We start from the raw sequence: 14,790 nt of genomic DNA, 5'->3' as shown, positions 1-14,790 counted from the left end.
AATGATACTATAACCTTTTTCTAGGTCAGCAACATTCAAAATGATTGCTTACAATTATTCAGCCAGGACATCTTGACAAATGTAGATGCGTGCAAAATACTAATAATGCCGTATTTTACCTAAGTTTTGCTCAAAGTCCTTTAGAAAGTGGCAGCTGGGTGCCCCAGGCTGTTCTTATAGCCACCCTTCCTTAGTTGCTGACTGCATTGGGGTGCAGTATGCAGGAGTGGTGAATCTTTGGTCCTCCAGATGTCACTGAACTGCAACTCCTACCAGCCCTAACAAAAATGGCCAGGGTTGATGAAAGTTGTAATTCAGTGACATTTGTAGGCCAAAAGGTTCCCCATATCTGGTTTAGTTGGGACATGATTTAGGAACATGCACTTTCCTCTCCCTGTCCCATGTGGCTGGGAAGATGACCACAGAAGCCTTCACTAAGCCAGGTAATGTTTTCTATGTCATATGGAGACAAATATGTGGTTCATACCAATGTGATCCATCTAAATGAGCCTGTTTTAGAAACACTGGTTTGCCCTTTGCTTGTCTGAAATCCACCATAGCTAGCGCCAAACACAATTTGCCATGCTAGAAGACTTAGCAATCCCAAATTGGTCCAAATGGAAAGCAAAATCTTTTAACTCTCCCCCAGCTGGGTGAGAGAAGGCAAGGAGTAGGGAAATGTGCTGGAAGAGATCATTTTTGAAGTTGGTGGTTATAGTGATAGTGTTTTCATGTCACACCACCACCTTGAGTGGACAGGCAAGAAGGCTTTGGCCTTTAACTTGACTACTAGAGAGCCAGTGTGGTGTAGTGGTTAAGAGCGGTAGTCTCGTAATCTGGGGAACCGGGTGTGACCTTGGTCTAGTCACACTTCTTTGAAGTCTCTCAGCCCCACTCACCTCACAGAGTGTTTGTTGTGGGGGAGGAAGGGAAAGGAGAATGTTAGCCGCTTTGAGACTCCTGAAGGGGAGTGAAAGGCGGGATATAAAATCCAAACTCCTCCTCTTCTTCATGTGATTTGTAGGAAACTAGCTTGAACATCCAGCCAACTTCAAACCACAAGTTATGAAGCTGGTTTGTTAAATTAGCCGAAGTTTGCTAATTAACTGTGGTTTCAACACAATGACAAGCTGAAATTAGGGTGCAGGGAAGCTAAACACAGTTGAAGTCCTACACAGCTGAAGATTTCAGGGTGGGGGAGATTAAAGCCAGAGTCCCTGTTTTCACAAAACCCAAGATGTTTAGGTGCCTTTGGGTTCAGTAAACATACCAAACTCTGCAATTTAATTTGCATAGTTATGCATAAAACTTACTAAAAGCATTTCTTCTCTTATTTTTAAATTTGCATTTCCCCCAGCTGCTTTCAACATTTCTAGAAATCTTAAATCTCTTAACGCTTTCAAATGCCAGAGGAGTAGAAAAATCCATCTTTATCTGCAGAAATAAAGAGTGCAGTAGTACTGCATGTCAGTACTGTGATTATGAAGAGCTGAGTTACATCAGATACTGAACACCTGAAGCTGCTGCTTACTTTAGTACCCAGGTGATGTCTTGCATCTGGTGAGTCAAGCCATTCTTCATCTCCACAGAACTGGCATGTGGCACAGAAATGCCTTGTTCATTATTTAAACATGACTAAGGAAAAGAGGTGAATGACAGTTGGACAATATCTGTTTTATATTAATAACATCTAAAACGATACGTCTAATGATGTGAGTCTAGAGCACCAAGATTTTAAATTCTAAGGATGATTTCACTGCAACCTGCTTTCTAGCTTGCCTTATGGGGTAGGAAAACTGAAAAACTGGTGCTCGCTTCGGCAGCACATATACTAAAATTGGAAAACTGAAAAACTGTAGGAGAACATGTGTGAATAACTTTTAGTTTAAGGCAGAAGCTGAAAATTTAACTCTTGACACCTGAAAATAGTCTGCTTTTATGTTAAATGATTTACAAGGAAGGGCTGACCCTAAATAGCTTTTGTGTATTAGGTATCTTACCTTGTTAAATACTCATAAATTACTGTTCCCAGAGTAAAGCTCTTCAGAAGGTAAAGAACACCCGAATCCTAAAATTATTGCCGTATCTACCCTTTTCAGTCTGGATTATCCAGAAACTGCTGTAATTTTGGGCGCTCCAGACTTTAAAGGGTTCCTTCTCTTTTCTTTAAGGACTCTGCATCAACCGATGATATGTGGTAAAACTGCCATCTAAGCTGTGGAGTTTACATCCATCCTGATGGAAATTGCACCCTACCCACAGTGACCCTTCCTAACATCCATCTTCCACCTTACTTGAAGGGGAAAAGATGTGTTGGCGAAAGTGAATACACCTGGAAGCAGCAGTCCCAACACCTAGCCCAGGAACTGATGATCTTTTTTTCCCCTTTTTGTTTTCTATTGCAAAACAGACTTCTGTAAAAGTGATATTGAAACCAATATGTTGTAAATTGGACTCTAAGCAATTTTATGTTGTATGATTTTTGTTTTGTAAAGTGCAATTGTGGTTGTACAAAATGCTTATTTAATGATGAACTGCTTTACATCAATTAAGGTTAGATTGAATGCTTGGTTTGTTGCTTTGAACAACAGTAATCTAGCCCTTTTCCATTCACATTTGTGGTTCTGGATTGCTGGGAGCAGCAACCTCGCCAGCTAAGCGCTCAGGAGGTACATAGAAATTGTGTAAAGGCTATTTTATATAAAGGCAGATCATTGCAATTCTAGTATGGAGAATAACTGATAAAACAGTTCATTCTCCATCAAACTTTTAGTTGTTCGATTTAAAAAAATAATAATTCCTGCGGGATCTAAAAATCCTATTGAAATATATGGGAAGTTCAGTGAACAAATGGGACATGTTTGCCAGCCTTGCAACATGGCAGTGAAATATAGATCATGGGGGTTAAAATGCCTTGATTATTTGCACCTTTAAAAAAATCTTTACCTTCAGTTAATTTTCAGTTATGTAAGAGGCTATGTCTTTATTTAGTATAAGCCTGCAGAATTCTTATCATCCTGATTGGCTGGGTTGGCTGCTGTTCCAAGTAAAATACTTTGAATTCCATTATATCAATAAAGATTGATTTAACAAACAACAAAATTTAACAATATATGTGTAACTACTTTCTCCCTTGTCTTTTGAAATGCTTGTAAATGAGATGTCATGTGGATAAATATTTTTTATTAACTAATTGCCCATTTATGAAATGGGAAAAACTTGACTGTTGCCCAAGGCACAGGTGGATATTTCCCCCCAGTTAGCAGGCGTAATATGGTTTCAGAAATGAAAATTTTTCCCCCCATCAGTTTCTTTCAAGATTTTTGCTTTGAGAGAATCATGTGAAGTTATACTTGCCTCTTGTTAATGAAAACTCATTTGTCAGAGTCTGACAATCTTACTTTTTATGGTATGTTTTATATGGCCCCATTGACTTAGAACAAAAACTAGTGTTTTAACAGTATGTGAGATTTGAAATACAGCATGTTCAGAATATTTAACTGTTGAGATTAAATTTTAATTCTTAAAAAAATCATAAAAGTAATAAAACTAATTTGACTTTTCTCCTATTGAACATTCAAAGATAACTTTTCAAATCAGTCGTGTTTGCAGAACTACTGTTTCGTGCACCTTGTATTTTGTCCCTTTTTATGTTGAGAATATTGTATGATCAATATGTAGCTTTCTTTAATCTTTCAGTCAACAGATTCCCCCTCCAAAGGAAAATCAACAAAATATATAAATAGGTTGTAGCAATGTAGCTAGAAATTTTTTTAAAAAGGTGTAAAATATACCTTTTTATAGGAAGCAATGTACAATGCGTTTTTCTATATCTGTCTTTCCCCCCCTAACTTGGAAATATACATTTGTGTGTATATATAGCCTTAAAACTGTTGCAGAGTTAGGGAGTGTTGAACAGTGTTGAACAGTGAAAAAGTAACTTAATAATGTCTCAACTAAGGATAGCATTATACCAGCAAACACTTTTATTTTATTCCTCTTGTTTGTGTGAGGTGCTTAACCTTGACATCATTGTATTCAGTTTGTACCCTGTTAAAGCATGAAGAAAAACCTTAAGCACTATTTGTATTTATAAATTTATAGCGATTTTGGGTTAAAGAACCAATCCTTCCCCCTACATACAAATAAATGGTTAAAATGTACAGTTTTGTTGAGTTCAGACTATAAAGATGTCAAACGTATAGGATGACGAGAACCTATTTCAGAGACCTGTATTTAAAATACAACAAGGTCAGCTAGTAAAGAATGTTAAAGTGGTTCCAGGATTGGTAAGATAACTGCTCCTTTTTTTGTGCAAACTGAAGTGCAGTTCTTTAAATTTTTTTTTTTTTCAGAACTTCAGGCTATGCTGTGGAAACTTAAAAGTTTAAAATATTTTATAAATCACAAGTGGAAAGCCATATGTTAAAACAATAATTTAAATGTCATAATGACATAGCGTATGTTGAAAACATACCGCAGGTGCACCCTTTAAACATACAAAAACACAATTATTCTGCTGTTTCTACTAGTGCTAAGAAAGGGGTTGAAGGGGGCGGGGAGGCAGGGTTAAAAAAAAAAGAGGCACAGCAGTTGTAGAGCCCCCCTCCCTTACATTTGGCACTTTGAAGAGGTCAAAGCACTGTGTTAGTTATGCCTGCTAAATACACTGCTATTCTATGTATACCAAAATGAGATTAAATCCATATAATCAATGCACCACATATTCTAGCAAAGGCGCTTGCTCACTCTTGTTCATTAGTCTGCAAAAAAAAGGCACTTTTCATTTTTGCAACTTTTAAAAAATGCTAAAAAAAAATTTAGAACACCTCAGGGGCAATGCAGCAAAGTTTTGAAGAATTGTGTGCTATTTATTTCCCTAACTTGGAGGGGAGGAGTGGATGCCTCTGCTGACGAAATAAAGTAATATGATGGTCCCAAATTTACCTGTAAGGTGTTAATATTTTGTTCCTTTGCTTTTTGCTTCACATCCATACTGCTCTGTATATTTTTCTTAACTTTGGACAGCATTAAATTTCTGACCATTGCAGTTTAGATCTATCAGTGAGTTCTGAACATTAATAATCCCAAGTTACACATACAGTAGTCCACATTGTTGAATTCAGTATGTGTTAGAGTTGGTTCCACATCTTGTGGTTTACAGAACGTGGGTTCTGACCTATATCATTGGCCTATATCAAGCTCCTATTATATTGTAGCTTTTTACACAATTCCACCATTAAACAAAATTGGGCTGGAAGCACAAGCTTTCATTCATTTCTACAGGTATCATTTCCCCCCTGTGGTTAATGTTTGTTCAAACGTGCACCTAAGCAGTTAAAAAAAAAAGTATACAATGAGTTTCAGCTACTGAAATAGTTCAGTGCCTGAAATTCGTAGTTTCATCATGCGAGGAGGCTCCATGCAGCCAGGCACTTAAACGTAGAAGAATTAGATATTTCTAACCTCAGGAGTTAGAACCCTCTGTAAAAACCAGGGTATAACTCAGTGTTATATCTGCTTAATACAGAAATGCAACTGGCTCAGAGCAGTAGCCTGCTTTTCCTTTTTGTCATTTTAATCAATCTGGAAATCCGAATTGGAGAAAATTTCATCCATGTGTCATCAGCGTGTTCTGTGCTTCCTTCATAGAATTCAAAGTACAGGGTAGCAACATAGCTTAAAGTTACCCCTGCCTGTGCGGGCCAGTCGTGTCCGACTCTAGGGTTGTGCGCCCACCTCACTTAAGAGGCTGGGGGCCAGCGCTGTCCGGAGACACTTCCGGGTCACGTGGCCAGCGTGACGAAGCTGCTCTGGTGAGCCGGCACCAGCGCAGCACATGGAAACGCCGTTTACCTTCCCGCTATAAAGCGGTACCTATTTATCTACTTGCACTTAGGGGTGCTTTCGAACTGCTAGGTGGGCAGGAGCTGGGACCAAAAGACGGGAGCTCACCCCGCTGCGGGGATTCGAACCGCCGACCATGCGATCGGCAAGCCCTAGGCGCTGAGGTTTTACCCACAGCGCCACCCGCGTCCCAAGCAACATAGCTTACGTTGCACAATTCTAATATTTGTATCTTACTCTTTCTTGAACAGCTTTGGACAGATGACAGTTATCCAGAGTTACCCATCAAACTTCATGGCAGAATGGAGCTTGAACTCCAATCTGCCTCGTCTGAGATTTCACACTCAGTCCAAACAGCAGCACTGGGCTGCTGTTACGATTTCTGTTGGTCCATGTTAGACCTGAGATTCTGTGGTGCATGGAATAAGCTGATGCAAGTACAAATTTATGCATCATGACCGTTTTCGAAAGCTAACCTTCAGTACCTGATCTAAAGGAAGGATCCTGCATCACAGAGATTGCTGATTGGCATGCCTCTCCAAATCAGCTTTTCAGCCACAGCATTTTGTTTGCTGAGGCATCCCAAGGATCTATATACTGCAAGGTGTGGCCTGTTTTATTCTCCCTTGTCCCCGTCTTTTCATGCATTTTGATATTTGCAGTGGTGGATTTGTATTCAGTTTAAAAGACATCATCCTCACATAGGGGAAAATAAAAAACCCGCATCTCAGGCTATTGTTTGGAGTAATAACTGATCAAGCAGGAGAGAAGTTACTGCAATAGGTGAATCCTTTTTGAATAATAATAATAAATTTTTTTATTTATACCCCGCCCTCCTCAGCCAAGACCGGGCTCAGGGCGGCTAACAACCAATAATAAAAACAAGTTGATTAAAATACAATTTAAAAAAGATTAAAATACAACATTAAAACATTAGAAGCCCCTTTTATATCTCTGCAGGGAATTATTTTTTGGTAGCCCTTCGTCCAGTCTTCCCTTGGGAGAAGCAGTTGTGCTGCATTCTAAGCCTGCCAAGAGACTGGCTTGCAGACTGCCCTGGGCAGGGAGATATTTAAAAAGAGACATCTGGTGGATTAAGATCAAACAGCCCCATGATTTCTCCCACAGTGGTGGCCTGAGATGGTGCACTCTGTGGAGGAAGGCTAAATGATGTGAAATGGCTGGTGTTAGAGGGTATAGGTAGGGAAAACAATTTGTCCTGCAAGATGCACTCTTAAGGAAGCTGTCAAATAATGTTGCTGAGATGGCCATTTAAAATGCCCTAGCAGAATGCACTCTACTCTTTTTCTCCGCCAAGCCTTTAAAACAGGAACGGCAAATCAGCAAATATCAGCGTTTCTGCAAAACTGCCCACAAACAGTAGTTTGTTTTTTTCTAATTCCACAGGGCATTGGCCCAAATGGCTGTAGCTGCTTCCAGGCATGTCTGTGGTGTGCTATAGAGCTGGCTGTAGTGCTTCCTTCTAGTGCAGCCTTTCTCAACCTTGGGTCCCCAGATGATGTTGGACTACAACTCCCATCATCCCTGACCACTGGTTCCTGCCATCTGGGGGTGATGGGAGTTGTAGTCCAACAACATCCGAGCACCCAAGGTTGAGGAAGACTTCTAGTGCATGGGTAGGCAAACTAAGGCCCAGGGGCCGGATCCGGCCCAATCACCACCTAATTCCAGCCCGCAGATGGTCTGGGAATCAGCGTGTTTTTACATGAGTAGAATGTGTCCTTTTATTTAAAATGCATCTCTGGGTTATTTGTGGGGCATAGGAATTCGTTCTCTCTTTCCCCCCCCCAAAAAAATATAGTCCGGCCCCCACAAGGTCTGACGGACAGTGGACCGGCCCCCTGCTTAAAAAGTTTGCTGACCCCTGTTCTAGTGGACCAAGGCCTCGTTTCACGCTAGGGATATTATAGACCACTTGCCTGGATTTTCAGCATTCACAGAAACATACTTTTTAAAAAGGTACGCAGAGAAAAATGCATCATTCTGCTCCGTGAGTCATAATCTGCTGCCGCTTTCCAGAAAGAGGGGAAGAGGCAGACAATTTAGCGCTTCCACCTTTCCCTAATCCATCCTTTGCCGACCTGATGCTCTCCAGATGTTTTGTTGGACTACAACCATGCTGCCTGTTGCTGATGGTAGTTGTAGTCCAAAACATGCAAGTTGTGATCTGTATACTTCCCCCCTTAATGTTGGTTAATCATTGCTATTAACATGTAATCTCCATCTCACAACCGTATTCTTTCTTGTGTTCTGGTTAGTTTTGTTTCCTGGTAGCCATATCCCTTACGCCAGTTTCCGACTTGTCAGAAAGCATGCAGTTTCATCAAAGCCCAGTTTAATTTCAGCGATCCAAAGCCAACTTTGTTATACTCTTGTCTGGTGGTTTTGTTTTAGTTTTGTGTCTTCTTAGGTCTTGTGGCACCTGAAAGACTCGTAGAGGTGGAGACAAGAGAGCTTAGCAAACTTGTTCCTGCTTTGCATGTGAGCAGCATCCCAGAGGAGCACGATTTGTCTTAAGCATCAAGTCCAAGCACACTATGGCAGGTGTGGGAAAACTTTGGTTGTTTCTGAACTTCACTTCCCATCAGCCCCAGCAAACATGGTCACTGGGCAGAGACAATGGGAGTTGTAGTTCAGCACAGGTTTTCCACACCTGTACTGTGGCTACAGGGACGCGGGTGGTGCTGTGGGTTAAACCACAGAGCCTAGGACTTGCCGATCAGAAGGTCGGCGGTTTGAATCCCCGTGACGGGGTGAGCTCCCGTTGCTCGGTCCCTGCTCCTGCCAACCTAGCAGTTCGAAAGCATGTCAAAGTGCAAGTAGATAAATAGGTACCGCTCTGGCGGGAAGGTAAACGGTGTTTCCGTGTGCTGCTCTGGTTCGCCAGAAGCGGCTTAGTCATGCTGGCCACATGACCCAGAAGCTGCACGCCGGCTCCCTTGGCCAATAAAGCGATATGAGCGCCACAACCCCAGAGTCGGCTATGACTGGACCTAATGGTCAGGGGTCCCTTTACCTTTACCTTACTGTGGCTACACACTTGCAGCACTGTACCTTTTCTATTTACAGTTCTAGTATATTAACTTCTTTTTCTCACAAAGCTCTGTAGACCGCAAATTGCTTTGCATCTGCAGGTTACATTATTTAGGTTTTCCCCCTACCTGTATGTGCCTTTGCTCTAATTTGAAAAAAAGATGACCTCCAGGTTATTTTATGTTATGAAAAACTTGCAAGTGTGCCGGGTAAACATCTGGCTGCAACTTCTCCCTTCTTGGTGCACTTTTTATGCTTTGCATTTAACGGTCATTTTCCCCACTTAAATCCACCACTTTCAAGCAAAGCCATGAGCACAAAGTGCTGTTTAGAACCCATAACCATCTTTGTAGGGACACTGGTAAGTTTCATAAGGTATCTTATGCGTTGGATAACCCAGGTGGCTACATTTTCCTCTCCAGTGTATTGATTCTGGAATAGAGTGGAGGGACTAGGTCTTGGGAAAAGTTTTCCCCCCGAGTCCTCGGGGGCAAAGAGGAGACTCAGCCTTTCTTTCATCTGTTAAACAACCATTAGGGGAAGGGTCTGGGCTTAGAGATTACCATATTTTTCGCTCTATAAGACACACCAGACCACAAGATGCACCTAGTTTTTGGAGGAGGAAAACAAGAAAAAATATATTCTGAATCTCAGAAGCCAGAACAGCAAGAGGGATGGCTGCACAGTGAAAGCAGCAATCCCTCTTGCTGTTCTGGCTTCTGGGATAGCTGCGCAACCTGCATTCGCTTCATAAGACGCACACACATTTCCACTTACTTTTTAGGAGGGAAAAAGTGAGTCTTATAGAGCAAAAAATATGGTATGTATCGAAGGGTGTGTGATCTCTGAGCCCATATTCCCCATCTCCAGTGCGGTCACTTCAAAGATGGGAGGGGAATATAAAATAAGATGGGAACATGCTGGGAATTTTGTGAAGGTACTAGGATTTAAGTATGGACACGGGAAGGAAAAATGCCTGTAGCAGCCTTTGCAAACCTGGTGTCCTCCTGAGGTTTAGGAATATAACACAACCGCCTAGGATGGATGGAGTTGTAGTCAAAAACATCTGGATGGTCCCAGTTTGGTGAAAACTGGCCTAAGGAATGTTTTAGAATTCTATTTTTATGCCTCTCTGTTACAGTTTTTAAAAGTGGTCTTTTAAATTTTAGTTCCAAGTAAGCTGCGCTTTCCTGAAATAAATTTCATTTTTCATTCAGAATCCGTTCCTTTGTTTCATTCACACTTGACCAACCTGTGCCAACTCAGACATACGCAATACTAAAATGTTGCTTCTTCCCTAGATACTGGGATTCTTTCAGTAAGAGTCTTGTGGTTAGATGATGGCAGCTACATGTCATTTTTATAATTGAGGAGTGGGTGGCAAGGGTCAGTTTGCCAAAGGAGGCTGTCACTGCAGTCCTGTAGCGCTTGAGACATAATGACAGCCTCTTCCATCCTCCCATCTCATGGCTCCCAACAAAACATTAACAACACTATAAAACGTTGAACATTAAAAACTTCCCAATACAGCGCTGCCTTCAGATGTCTTCTAAAAGTTATGTAGTTGTTTATCTCTTTGACATCTGATGGGAGGGTGTTCCACAGGGCAGGAGCCACCACTGAGAAGGCCCTCTGTCTGGTTCCCTGTAACCTCACTTCCTGCAGGGAGGGAACTGCCAGAAGGCCCTCAGCTTCAGTGTCTGGGTAGAACGATGGGGGTGGAGACGCTCCTTCAGATATACTGGACCGAGGCCGTTTAGGGCTTTAACGGTCAGCACCAACACTTAGAACTGTGCTTGGAAACGTACTGGATAGTGGATCATTTGATGAAAATGTTGATCTACTGTGGCACCTGTGAAGAAGAAGAATCCCATGCGAGGGATCATTGGGAAAGGAAAATCTGCCAATACCGTAAGGCCATTATACAAATATATGGTTGAGACCACACTGGGAATGCTGTGTGCTGTTTTAGATGCCTACCCCCCAAAAAGGACCACCTTTGGCTAGGCTGGCTGGGCACATCTTCAACATAAGAAATTGATTTCTTAATTTAGCTGTTAGTCGCTGTGGTCATTGCTGGCGAACCTAGCTGTGCAAGAATTAAACCCGACTGCAAGTTTACACTGTGCTTTTCTCTCACTGCAGCTTTCTTTTAAATAAACAAGCAAAGAACTCCAGCTTTGTGGCACAACTAGATGAAGCAAATCATGCCCTCGGGCCACTGGGTGGGGAGGGGGACCCTGAGGCAGGAGAGCGTAACTCCTTTGTGAGCGTGGCCACATTCAATTTCCTTTCCCATTGTGCTGGGGTCCTCGGAGACGTAGTGCCACACCAAGGGAAAGTGGCTTCTGCAAAGAAACTCTGGAGGTGGGGACCTCGGCCGTGTACAATGGGGAAGTCCTGGGAGATGAGGCAGAAGAGTTGCACCTGGTGCTATTAATTGCCTCCTTGAAATGGGGTCGGTGGGAAGGGGAGCCGAAGATGGGCAGAAAATCCAGGTGATTATTCATGACTGCGGTGGAACGAGATCTGATGCAGCAGGAACAAAGATTCCACCCGGGAGTCTCCTTTTGATTGAACTAGCACTATTTGGCTTTTGGCTTCTTTCCTGAGAAATCTCCTTGCTTTTGTCCAGTTTTTTAGCGTTGCACCTGGTGGGTGTTGGAAGATGAAGAACAGAAGCCCCTCCACCCCCTGAAAACTTTGCTTCCATCAATGCTATGCTTTTGAGCAGGCTGCTCCCTCTCCCCCCTCCCTTTTTAGACTACTCTTTTTTTTTTCATCTGTACGCTGCAACCCAGAATCTGCTCCCAAATCTACTCCTTAAAATTCCCTCTGAATTCTCGAATCCTTGAATAACCATTGGAGATTCAGTATTTGTACAGTGGTTGGCATTGGATATCTGGCATATGCGATGGAATGGCATACTTAACAAGCAATTATTATTATTATTATTATTATTATTATTATTATTATTATTATTATTAATACCCTGCCTGTCTGGCTGGGTTTCTGCAGCCACTCTGATCTGATGGCATCTGATCGATGCCATGCAAGGTATGTTTTCCTAGCCAATTTTGGACAGCTTAGGAGATTTCACACTTCCAAACTAAGCAGGAGATGCCCGTATGTCTAAAGTGCTCAGACTGAAATCACATTTCACATTTGAAATGCAAATTGCAGTTATTGGAGGATAAGATAATTCCTGGTGTCTGCGAATCACCTCCAGTACTAAGAGTTGGTTGGGGGAGATCTTCTCTTGTTTACATCCTAACAAGGAGCTGAAACCTAGCTCACCCACAGCTTTTGGTCTTGTTGGCTTTCAATACTTTAGCATGCCAGGAAATCCATAGACTTTGGTATGTTACTCTCCCCCCCCCCCGCCCTGCTTGTATTATTTAGTTCTTGTCAAGCCCGGTTGCCCTGCTTAGCCATTAAAGTCACACTAATACAACCACACAGCACCCAGCTTGGTTCTCCCTGGGGCATGGGATCCAATGTCAGCGGAGTGCGATCCAGTTCACATTGGGAGAGATGGATTAAATCCTTTTGCTCGGAGAGTTGTCAAGAAAAGCCAGGCTGCCTGCTATCAAAAGCGTGCAACCCCCACGAGGCTCTCGCCATGTGCATTGATACAGAAGGGGTTGTCGCTAACCCTCGGGGGCATTGTTGTCAAGGTCAGGAACCACTGATCTTTCTGAGCAACAACCACCGCCGACAAGGGGAGGGAGAAGAAAAAGAGGTTCTCAAAACGTGACCTTTAAAGAACCTTATCTTTGCAGGACCCACTTAACAGTGGTGAAGTAGGATTTCCCGCGTCTGATTTATTGCTAAGATGTGTTTGGTTTTGCTAACACGCTTGGGGAGCCCTTTAAATACAGCCCACTAAATAATGACGGTGCAGCTGAGCGACAGTGGAAACGCCAAGCTCTTCAGAAATGGAGATATTTCTCTGAACCGCAGTAGGATAACCCTAGAGGCAAGGAAGTCCGCTCCACTACACCGTGGGGAGGAGTTGCGGTGGACCGCGTGGCCACCCACTCTCCTCCGGGGGCGGGGACAAAGTCCCACCTTGCCCAGGGGATCCCGGCCGCGTCAGCGACCAGCCAGCCAATCCGCTGGCTGGTTGGGGCGTGGCTGGGACCATTTAAGCCAAGGCGGGAGCCTCTTCGATCTCCCTCCCTCCCTATTTTGCAGGTTTTTCTTCTTGGCCTTGCTATGGACCTCGGTTGGTCGCCGTTGAGGGGCCTGGTACGAATTTTTCCACTTGGCAAAATTGGCATGGGGCCATTTGGTTTTCGCCTACCTCGTAGCAACCGTCACAGCTTTGTAAGGTTTTGCGGTTAGGCATTGTTGGACCCTATGATGGGGGAGGGGAGGCGTGGCCATCACATGCCCCTCCAAGCTTAAGGGTATTCCGTTAAAGGAATCCGGGGGTGTGGATCTTGTCCGAAGCCCGGGTCGGGGGCTAAGGCCATGACACGACCCTATCGGGAACACCTGGGGGAGCTCGAGTTGGTGGTTTACCCTTCTGGTGGTTTACCCTTACCGGACTCCCTGCACAATGAGCAGGAGTCAGATATAGTCGGGTCCATTCAATACCTAAGCCAATGCCGCTCACATTCTGTAATCAATAAAGTTGTGGCCAAAATTTGCCCAATAACATTAACCTAATATTGGTGTCCTGTGTGTTTCATTTCAACGAGGGGGTGGTTGTGGGGTCTTGACACGCAAAGGCAAGGGGTTCTTGCCCTCTGCACTCATGGTTTATAATCTGCCGTCTTCCTCAAAGGCCCTTCCATTTTTGCCTCATCCAACGAAGGTGTGGAGGGTAGTTATACAATAATGGGCTTTTTGTTACGAAAAAGGAGCAATGCTGCTGAGTGCTCCAGGTGGCTGGAAAGCCAAACAGGATGTTGATGTTATGGGACTGTACCGTGGGAACAAGGGACAGTCTATTCTGTGCACTGAGCACCGGATGTTAGCTCAGAGTGGCACATGACCCTGTACCAGAAGTACATGGGTGGAGTTTTTCTTCTCTCTGCTGTGGCTGCTGAGGAGTGCAGACATGTTCTTTTCTGCACTGCTGGAGAGACAGAAATAAAGGCATGTAAATACATTTCTGTCTGTCTCTCTCCCCTCCCTGGGGAATGGCAGGGGAGGAGGGATGGTGTGTCCTTCTCACGTTTGAAGAAGGATCGCCGGGATCTCGCCTTGTCTTGCCGGGAGCCGAGACGGGGGAGATCAACAGGGAATCAAGCCGGGCACCTGGAGAGTGCCAAATTCCTCTGCTAGGGCTTTGAAGATCCCTACACTTTTTTGGTGGTGGCCCCCTACTTGCAGAGGCTCTTCCCAAGGAAATGGGCTAGGTGTCATCATTGACCATTTTTAGGTGCCAGTCCAATAATTTTTTTATTCACCCAGACTTTGAGGTGTGGGTAGCCTCTGTTGTGGTGCTGAACTTTCAGTGGGATGGTATAGGGCTTGCCCTACTTCTTGTCATTGGGTGCTTTGTTTTGTTTTATTTTGCTTTGCTCTCAATTAATTTTATGTTCATGTATTTTTAAAAATACTTGATAGCTTTAAGGCTTTTTACAAATAAAGTGATAAATGAATTGCTGTTGTTATTGTTGTATCAGCAGCACTTGCGGCTGTCCTAGAGCTTTGACCCTGTTGTTGTTGTTGTTGTTGTTTTGTTGTTGCTGCTGTCAGAATTTGTATACCGCCTTTCATCTGAAGAGCCCAGAGCGGTTCACGAAAGAAAAATACAAAATGAGAATACAAAATCTGTGGTGGGAATGTAAGAGGGTAAAGGGTTTCTGGGAAATGATATATAATGAGTTGAAAAAGATGTTTAAATACACGTTTGTAAAAAAGCCAGAAGCCTTT

At 43.2% G+C, this 14,790-nt stretch overlaps 1 protein-coding gene and 1 long non-coding RNA gene across 3 annotated transcripts in view; one reads left to right on the top strand and one right to left on the bottom strand.

The window, feature by feature from the left end:
• PPM1A (protein phosphatase, Mg2+/Mn2+ dependent 1A) overlaps positions 1 to 4,942 on the top strand; it is a 36,843-nt gene extending 31,901 nt beyond the window's left edge. Inside the window, exon 6 of one of the 2 annotated variants that reach the window (XM_083618520.1) lies at positions 2,172 to 4,942. In XM_083618520.1, the coding sequence (XP_083474646.1) occupies positions 2,172 to 2,201 (30 nt within the window). In that variant the 3' untranslated portion in view covers positions 2,202 to 4,942. Of the gene's footprint in view, positions 1 to 2,099 lie in introns of both variants that reach the window. The other variant, XM_083618519.1, reaches the window with a different exon arrangement.
• LOC310766830 overlaps positions 1 to 8,027 on the bottom strand; it is a 102,070-nt gene extending 94,043 nt beyond the window's left edge. The window contains exon 1 of the long non-coding RNA XR_014550430.1: positions 7,472 to 8,027. This is a non-coding gene — a long non-coding RNA (uncharacterized lncRNA). The remainder of the gene's footprint in view (positions 1 to 7,471) is intronic.
• Positions 8,028 to 14,790: the final 6,763 nt, after the last annotated feature.

This window comes from Podarcis filfolensis (assembly GCF_964270895.1).
Source record: "Podarcis filfolensis genome assembly, chromosome: 1".
In the NCBI taxonomy this organism is placed as follows: Eukaryota; Metazoa; Chordata; class Lepidosauria; order Squamata; family Lacertidae; genus Podarcis; species Podarcis filfolensis.
Note: the sequence above shows the minus strand (reverse complement) of the source record. Positions and strands in the feature narration are given on the sequence as shown.